Raw genomic sequence first — 9,902 nt, forward strand, 5'->3', positions numbered from 1 at the left:
GCATCTAAAATACTGTCTGTATGAACATGCAACAGGAGTCAAAGCCTGTATTCTTTACCAGTAATCACAGCAACAGTGACCAAAGTAATATGCCATCATCCATAAAACTGAAAGTCTTATCACATTCTGACATGACAAGAGTCCAATCGAGCTCTGAGTTCATCCGTCAAATTTTCATTAACCAACAGCAGCTTTTATATTTGGATGGAGAGCTGAGCATTTGAGTTTTTTTTTTGAGAAATCAATATTTTTATCCAGCAAGGATGCATTAAATTGATTAAAAATGACAGAAATAGACATTTATAATAAAATCTCTATTTCAAGTAAATAGTGTTCTTTTAGACTTTCTATTCGAAAAAAAAATCATGTTATCTACAAAAATATAAAGCAGCACAATTGTTTTCAATATAATAATAATAAATTGTTTTTTTGTTTGTTTTTTTCAAATCAGCATATTAGAATGATTTCTGAAGGATCATGTGACACTGAAGACTGGAGTAATGATGCTGAAAATTCAGCTTTGCATCACAAGAATAAAATACATTTAAAAATATACTCAAATAGAAAACTGTTCTGATAAATTATAAAAATATTATTTCACAATATTACTGTTTTTACTATATTTTGGATCAAATAAATGCAGCCTTAGTGAGTTTAAGAGAATGAAACATTTTATGAGAGTAAAATCATACCGACTCCAATCTTTTGAATTGTAATCCCATCCCAGTCTCATCCCAGTGGTTGAGCAAGAAGCTGATACAGTATGTCTTACCTCTCAAACAAGCAATGCTTTGAAAGCGTCATACAGCCATTTTGTTTACACTCTTCGGGAATTCAACCAATGAATGTCTTAATTATAGATCTATATAATTAAACTAGGATAGGAGAAAGTAATTTAACATTAAAAAGCGACACATATTTAAATAAACAATGCATTCCTGATGTATCAGCTCATAGGAAGTATTATATCATATGCAACAAAACCTTGTTTGTTGTTGTAAGTGTGTGTGTGTGTGTGTGTGTGTGTGTGTGTGTGTGTGTGTGTGTGTGTGTGTGTGTGTGTGTGACTAAAGCCATTTCTTTTTGTCGTGATGGAAAAGTCTGTCCCTCGGGTAGATCAGTAGACTCCTCAGAGAATCGCTAACCTTTAGTAGACACCAAAGTCTATTCACCTGCACCTTAAGCATCTACACACACACACACACACACATGCATACACACTTTCTCAGTCATTAAGGGCAGTAGCAGGTTGCATTGCGTAGGCTGATAGGGAACAGATTGCTCTTTGTTATGTGCGGCTCTTTGCTGAGTTTCTGTGCTGGGACTGACATTAACTCTGGCTCCATTACCACAGCCCTGTTCTAATTAAAAATCCCCTCTGATTTTCCCAAGATTAGAGGCGGTAGAAGCAGATCTCTTTTCCTGCTACTTTATCCGTCCTTACTGAAGTCCGCAACGTGTGAGAGCACACACACGCACACACTCTTTGGCCCTTCGTTAAAAATTCTTCAGTTTAAAGGTGCAACATGTTCAACTGGTGAAACGCACCCTTTGTTGAAGGCAAGCTGGTAAGCACCTCTCCACTTGGTCCTCAGACCAGCACACAAGGCAAAGGTTCACCGCCGTTTACAGCATTTGTACACAAAGATACGCTTCCTCTTACATTTAAGCTTACCCACACAGAAAAAGCACTATTACCATGGTACATGTCCAGAAACAATGGTAAAACTGTCGACCACTGTGGGTTTTTTCAAATGACTGATGGTTATATCTACAGTGGAGGGTGGGCAATATACAGTAACACCTGTAATCTAAAAATGAAAGTTTGGTAAGTAAGTTTTTTCTTTGCAAAAGACAAAATACTTAAGTATTATATGCATTAAACTGATTTTAAAAAAGTGACAATAAGGACATTTAGAATTATTAAAAACAACATTTATATTTAAAAAAATGTTCTTTTGTATTTTTTTTACCGACCTCAAACTTTCTAACAAATTCTCTAATTACAAAATAGACAAATATCAGATGTATAGGTCTGGTCAACATGTGACTATCATTAAACAGCATGGGTTATTTTGGCCACACTCAGGAAGTACCTTGACCAGGTAGACCTGGCAGTCGCTGACGTAATCATACTCCAGGCCATCAAATGTGTGGTAATGTCGATCGCTGTAAATGGTACACACAGCTGGACACGGTGAATATGTGCAGTTAAAGAAGCCCCGATGACACACACTGGAGAGAAACAGAGAAACCAAGTGAAATATTGCTGAAACACACACACACACATACCCTGTAATTCTGCAGTTATTCTGGAGGCTTTTCTGATTATTCAATCTTAGAAAAAAAAACAATTCCAGCATTTTTTCTTCTATATTAAATAACGACCACATATAGAATAAATATATAATTGTGACCAGAAAGTGAATTTTGTTATAATGCATCATGGTGTGGATATTTCGTTACGACTTAGAATGGTAACAATATTTATCATTTTTGGGAGAAATGTTTAAATGTTTGGGGTTGGGGTTGGTAACACTTTTTCAACGTTTAAGAAAGAATTCTCGTATGCTTTTATGTGATTAAAATACAGTAAAAATGTAATGCAAAAATGTCATTATTCCAGTGTTGCAAAGCTACATTTACAGCATCATTACTCCAGTCTTCAGCGTCACATGATCTTTCAGAAATCAGTGTAATATGCTGTTTTGGTACTGAATTTTGTCATATATAACCTTTCGAAACACTTAATTTGGAAATATTAGTTAAACACAAACAGGGAACAGAAAAGCTCCACTGATTAAAGAATCACCCATTAACAGGAATTATGGAAGCTAAGCACAGTGAAACAAACTGACCAGCGGTAGCATGGAGTGTCCACTGACTCTCCGGGGAGATACTCTAGACCGAGCCATGCACAGGGGACAGTTCTCCGGGTAATAGCATTCTCCATTATGAGCCACTAGCCTGCACCAATTGAAGAGGATGGTGTAACATTACATGCTCTGGTGTCAATGGACATGCATATGTTTCAAAACATTTGTTCCAAATCCAAAGACGACAGCGATTACCCAGCAGGACATCCACATCCTGGTACACATGGGGTCATGGGAGGGCAGGTCAGGTTCAGCATCAGGTTTCGACAGGTAAGCTCACAGGCCACGCCCACACCTGATGGTCCACGCCCACTCTGACCCCTGCAGCTATAGTAGACTTTTCCACTGGGACAATCTCCTCTCTCAGGCTCTGAAAAAAAAATTGATGGATAGAGAATGGCTGAAAGAAAGAGTATGATATCAAACGAAACTAAAGTGGAGCTAGTCCAAGCAAAAGTAGTTTTTAATTTAGCTGCTGTAAAATTTCTAATAAGTTGCTTGCTGCTGGACCAAGTCAAAAACGTCCACCCCTCTATGATACTCTGGTCTCTAGATACGACTCCTGGCTTCAGTCTAAATTTTCAACTCTCCTCAACAAGACACACGACTTCAGGTGTCCTTTCAAATGATGCAGAAAGAGGTGTGTGCCAATGTTTAGCAAATTGAGTTAGAACTGTGTTAAAACCATAGTCATTAGTATGAGTAATAATGATGACTGCACTACTATTAATTATCAAAGGGAATTAGGGTTAACAGGCAACCAGTTAAATCTAAAACAAAAATGGACACACATTAAAAATGCAGCAACCTGAATACATTAACATTTATGCATTTAGCAGACGCTTTTATCCAAGGTGACTTACGTTGCATTCATTTTCCCCTAACAGTTGTCCCCTGGGATTCGAACCTCCAACCTTGTGCTAGCTAATGCAACGCTCTACCACTTGAGCTACAGGAACAAGTTTTATTGAAGATTTTTAAATCACAGCCAAATCTTGCAAACGAGCAAAGTCTTACTATTTTGCCATTTGGAAAAGTCTGGAAAAAAAAGAAAAAAGTGGAATTTGCTATCTCCAACCCCACAAGAAGTCTCCCTCTTTCTTTGTGCATGTGTATCTGAGGTTCAGATCTGTCCAGCATTCAGTCCGCTCAATGCGTTACCTCTGAGGAATGTACTGCTGACCGGCTAAGATGAAAACACTTTTTCTCAGGAAAATAGAGGTAAGAGTGAATAGAGGGTCAAAGAGACTGATGAAATGGAGCAAAGAAAAGAAAAAAAACTAAAAGTGTACCTCTCTCTTCGGAAACACACTCCATACGACCGTTACTGCAGAGACTAAAGAAAAATCATTGTGAAATTTAAACAAACACAGCAATACCCAAAATAAATTATTAAAATATATACCTATTAAATAAAAAAAATAAACAGCACACATTCCTATGTATTATGTGTTCTTATGTATGGATAATTAGTTTCACTAGGCTCACCAAATACTCTAAAAACTTTTTATTGTGAAATATTATAACAATTAAAAATTACAAGATTTGGAAATGGTGCGTTCAGAATCTACTGTACATGTTTGACAACAACATCCTCCATGTCCACACACTCACCATGGTCCAGAAGAGCTGAAGGACACTTCACCAGGCTGAAACACTGAACCCATGAAATAACAGTGACACTGGGAGCTGAAAGAAAACAAAACCCAGTTAAAAAAAGGAGAAGCGATGTCCTTTTATATGCAACTTTTTGGAAATTAAAGACGAGGGTGGGGTTGTTGGTGTTCGGTGTGTTCAGACGTACAGCAGCACACAGCGCTGGCGAGCGTGATCGTAGAATGTGCCCTCTGTGCAGCTGCATCCTTCAGCACAGTCGCCATCACACTCTTCACCACTGCTGATTGACTGACACGTCCTCCCGCATGTTGAAGTGCACGGGTGATACATCATCCCTCCTAAGCACACCATACCTACACACACACGCATCCTCAAATTATTTCCTTAACATACTTAAACAAAGGACAGATAGACAGACGAACAGATGTAGTGATGACCAACGAACCGCACTCAGAGACGTGTGCTCTGAAGTTGATGGTGACATGATGTTTGTTGCAGATGTATGCGTAGTGGGACAGAGCAGTGCAGAGGCAGGCGCTGCCACATCGACAGGCCTGGTAGCGGCACTGCTGGTGGTACATGCTGGGACTCACATATGCATGGCACGGCGCAAACACTTCCTCCATGAGCACATCACACTGGGCAGCATAAAACACTGAAACAAAAACCTTTTCAGCATCACGTGAACGTCTAGAAATCAAACAACGGATTAAACGTTAACGTAAGGATAGATAAATTAATAAGAACTTGATTTGGAGGCCATAAAAAATGAATGACATTCAGAATATGGTTTATTTGCCAAGATTGCACAAACACGCAAACAAACTGGTGTGGTTTCAAGGAGCTCTGGTTCTTAAAGTAGTAAAGTAAGTTCTAAATAAATTCTAAATAAGTAACTGCACCTACATCTTGCTCTCTTTTGTAACCTTAGAGTTGACTTTTGGGACAAGCATGAATATTGTAACTGTGATAAGTAAAGGGAAAGCATATGTACCATTTTGCTGGTTCATTTCACAGGGGTCGATAACAGGTATGTTGACAGGGCTTAAGCATGCAGAAGACACTTTCCAGGCGTTGACGTGCAGCTGTGGAGTTCCTTCAATCATTCCGGCAGGAGAAGCTGGAATATAATAACACATTCAGTTATGCACCAAGCATTTACATTTATGAGATGCTTTTATTAAAAGGGTGTTAGCATTGCGTTTACGGTAAACGAAAACGTGACATTTGTGTTTCTAGCCAAGCACATACTCACAGTTAATAAAAGAGACTGCATAATGCAACACAGAAAGATATTGAAAGACATTTGACATTTTTAGCTGAAAGAAATTCAGAGGCTAAGCCTCCATTTCTCACAGGAAATCATCCCGTAGGTTTCCGTTGAGGGTCCCACAGAGGCCGATCGTTGAGCCCATCCAGGTGCTGTCCAGCTGAAGGTAGATTCGTCCACCCTGACAATCATACTGAAACCTCAGGCCAAAGACAGACCGCAGACCCACAAACATCGACGTTAGCCGGCGAACTTTCACCATGTCTAACAAAAAAAAAAAAAACAGAAAAAAAGAAATGGAAACTACAATTTAATTCAATATTATTTTTTCAGGTAACATAAATATTTAAATGTGTAGTTGTGACACTTTTGGTTATTTTTGAATTTAATAATTCAATTCAATTTTTATTTATTTTAGAGCTGTCCATTGCTCTACTAATAGCTTTTTACTATTTTATTATATCTCCATTCTTTTTACTATTATTATTTAATCTTCCTATTGATCAGCATTTTTAACTAACTTAAATCATATTATATTTATTGAAATTTCATTAAAAAATGTGAAATAAAATATAATGGACCTAAGTAAAAATTAGAAAAGTAGATTGCTGCTCACAGTCGTGCTGTCATCAAACTAAATAGGCTTCATCCATAAGAATACATTTACCATTAACGTGGCCCAAATACTGATGTAAACTGAGAACCTTACCATCGGAGTAAGGCAAATTGACAGCCATACTGGCCCCAATAACAATTTCCCCCTCTCTGGTGAGAGTGAGCTGCCTGCTGACATCTTCGTCCACCACCAGAGCCACTGAAGTGGATGCAAGAGTGCTCCTGAGACTGAGAGATGTGAGAGAGCCTCCCAGTAAACACACACGAAACATCTGTGATGACAAACATACCCAGAAACACTCTTCTTACCTCTCCACAGGCTGAGTACTGTAGTGTGACAGTAAACTTGTGCTGCCGCGTGCTCTTCACTAGCACATACTGGCAAGAGCCCATGTGCATGAAGATCCGCCCATCGAATGTGTCACATGTGCATCACCCATTACTGTGCATTCCGCTGGGGGTAAAAAAATCATATTATTTGAATTGTTTTCATTCACTCACAAAGTTTCCCTGAAAAATGTAGTTTGCTGATAAAACCTTAGAGTCCATGCGAAAATTTTTGCGTTCATCTATACAAGTTTTGTTGCGTCCCTTGAGAAGCTTTGCATACCCTTGCAAAAGTTTGCAATCGCCTCATTGAAACTCTGTTTGCTTAACAAAACTTTTGTCATTCCCAACATAACTTTTAAAGTAACTTTCAGCCGCTTTTAATTAAAACGGTTTTTTCTCCCCCTAGGAACTTTGTTTTTGATTCGCAAAACCTTTGTGCTATTCACCCCCCCCAAAAAAAAGCTTGCTAAACTTTTGTGTTTGCCCACCGAAACTTTGCATTCACTCAAAAAGGTTTTGCATTACCTGCTAAAAATTTTGTATTTGCTTGCAAAACATTAGCTTTTGCCTAAGAAACTGTTTTTAAATTTTCCATTTCATTGCATTAACTTTTGCATTTGCCCCCCAAAAAACGTTAAATTTCATACACAACGGTTTTGCGTTTGCTTGCGAGGGATGCTAACATTTTGTTAGCGAAGTTTCTCAAATTAACGTTACATAAAAAAAAACATTATCTAAAAAGAACCTAGTAGTTACATAAACCTAAAATACAAATGCTTGTAGTATGGTATTCTGTTAAACTGGAGAACACGTTTTTTTATTTACCAGTGCAATTGTTTTCGGTGCAGTTCCACACTCCTCCCATACAGACGCTGAAAATATAATTCATATTAAATGCATTCAGCCATGAATTTAACACAAGACAGTTTCATTTAATATGGAAAGATTTTCTATTTTTAACTACTGTGGTTAACTAGTAGTTCAAATTTCCTTGAGGTGTAAATGAGTAAAATTAGATTTTTCCAACCAGACAGTACAGCCCTGCTCCAATACATGACCAAGAGGATATGCTGTGCCATGGTACACACAGGGCACTGAGACACTGCTATACAGGTTCCATTCTGCAAAATCAGACCTGAGACAGCCCAGAAGAAGCCTTGAGTGAAAAACGTTAGCTGTAGTTCACTAAAATAATGCTCAACAAGTTAAAAATGCTCAACAAATAACTGCAGCTCAACAGCTAAACAACATTTGTATACTCCTTATAAATAGCAAACATTCACACATATTAACATTTTAATCTCATTTAGGCATCTGATTATTGGTCTTACCATCTGGACAGTAGCATCCATCCAGACAGTGTAGATTGGTGCCTAAACACTCCTTCTCGAACGTGCATGTAGGTGGGCAGCAGCTGATACAGTCTCTGTGGACAAAACTATCCTCACATCCGTCCGCTGGAAAACAAACATATCACATCACAAGCTGCACAGTTTATGTCATCTGTTTCCTTCATGACATGAAACCCGACTGACCGCATGTAGGAAAACTGTCCCTCCATTCTCTGACGGGGTATCCCACATGAGAACAGGCCCTGGTGTACTCAACAAGAGTCCGACAAAATGTCTCCTCATCATCTGATCTGGAGATTAAAAAACACTTTAATTGAATAACAGACCAAAGTACAAATAGTTCTTAAAAAAGAACATTCAGTACATTTTAGTATGGTGATAGGAGACTGTGAGGGCAAAACAGCTGCAAGTTCAACATGCTCTTGCAATCTGATCCTCTCACTACCTCTTCAATCAACAGTTGGGTCTGAATCTGTTCATAAACTCTAGCAGCTATTTCATCACTGTAATCAATACACACTCTAACAAATACTCATATGAGCACGAATACCTACAGGCACAGCACACACGTATCTATAGGCTACATATTCACAAACATGCTCTCTGCGGCTGTTGCCATATGCAAGGTATTTTCATCACTATAATTAACATAATCCTGCTGGAATTGGGAGGTGTGGAATGCTGGAAATAAGCTTAGAAGAAAAAAAAATACATTCATGAATAGAGAGGGTGAGAGAATTTTTTAAACATTCTAATTAAGATTCTAAATGTAAGGAACAAAAATGTTCAATATTAACATAAGCACAAGATTAATATTTATATTGCAAGTATTCCACAATTAGTCCTCTTACGCTATGTTACTTTTTTCTATTTTTTTAAAAGCAAATAATTGCAAAAGTTTTCCCAATTAAATTTAGTTCTAAGGCAAATGATCCCAATACTCTAGTGATCCAAACATTGAAGGAATTCCAAGGTATTAATGTTTTAAGTAATTAATGTAAATGATTTGCTTACTAAAATAAAGATCAAATAAAAGAAAATGTAAATATGAAATTAAACTGAAATTAAATAAATTGAAGTTAAAATGGAAATAAAAATAAATGCATTTAATATATTTTAAAAAACGTAAACATTTCTACACATTAAATTGAAAACTGAAAATAAATATAAATAAATCATATAATAATACATAAATAATACTCTAAATAAAACTGATGAAAAAAGCCTATTAAACCCGTCTATGGTCATCTCATAGTGTAGCAAAATCTGGTAAGGCCTGTCAGTTTAGATGGTTTTAGAGAGGAGTTTAGACCAGCAAACATCAGCTTGGTCCGGCTGGGAGACCAGTAAGTGCAGCAATTCACCTTTAGCTTGGTTTTGTTTTTTTGTTTTTTTGCAGCAGGGTTCAACTTCAGTTACACCCATTTAGACAAAGAAGCACCACACTTGACTTACACACACATGTCCGAAACACAGCTGGCAACAAATGGATTTGGGTCAATGTTCTCATGGCAGGAGATGAAAGGAAAGAAAAGCAATGCACTGCACTTCTCAATGGCATCCTGCTCAGATAACACACAAACAGGAAATGTTACAAAAACTGATTTTAAGTAGAATATCAAAAAAATATTTTCATATTAATATTTCTAACTCTTGTTTTAACCTATAATACATACTAAGACACATTTAGTTTAGTTCAAACCATTATGCAATGCGTGAAAGCGTACATCCATATCAGACTCAGATGAGCAAGGTCCAGGGAAATTCATCGACCTCAGGACAGGGTCTCTCTTGAGGCAAATTTACTGCCCAGCTGTTCCCAAACCAGCAATGTCGTCAGAA

General features: G+C 37.5%; 1 protein-coding gene across 1 annotated transcript in view; it reads right to left on the reverse strand.

Moving 5' to 3' along the window:
- Window positions 1-9,884, reverse strand: part of LOC113100351 (otogelin-like protein) — a gene marked incomplete at its 5' end in the record, with an annotated part of 31,160 nt that extends 21,276 nt beyond the window's left edge. Inside the window, 21 exon segments of the mRNA XM_026265171.1 lie at window positions 2,097-2,235; window positions 2,859-2,923; window positions 2,925-2,967; window positions 3,072-3,246; window positions 4,169-4,212; window positions 4,491-4,565; window positions 4,681-4,846; window positions 4,939-5,148; window positions 5,488-5,612; window positions 5,850-6,027; window positions 6,473-6,597; window positions 6,677-6,800; window positions 6,803-6,832; window positions 7,534-7,580; window positions 7,736-7,799; window positions 7,802-7,843; window positions 8,040-8,165; window positions 8,244-8,350; window positions 9,516-9,622; window positions 9,788-9,827; window positions 9,829-9,884. Coding sequence (XP_026120956.1) covers window positions 2,097-2,235; window positions 2,859-2,923; window positions 2,925-2,967; window positions 3,072-3,246; window positions 4,169-4,212; window positions 4,491-4,565; window positions 4,681-4,846; window positions 4,939-5,148; window positions 5,488-5,612; window positions 5,850-6,027; window positions 6,473-6,597; window positions 6,677-6,800; window positions 6,803-6,832; window positions 7,534-7,580; window positions 7,736-7,799; window positions 7,802-7,843; window positions 8,040-8,165; window positions 8,244-8,350; window positions 9,516-9,622; window positions 9,788-9,827; window positions 9,829-9,884 — 2,088 coding nt within the window.
- Window positions 9,885-9,902: the final 18 nt, after the last annotated feature.

The sequence above is a fragment of the Carassius auratus genome, unplaced genomic scaffold (genome assembly GCF_003368295.1).
Source record: "Carassius auratus strain Wakin unplaced genomic scaffold, ASM336829v1 scaf_tig00217248, whole genome shotgun sequence".
NCBI lineage: Eukaryota > Metazoa > Chordata > Actinopteri > Cypriniformes > Cyprinidae > Carassius > Carassius auratus.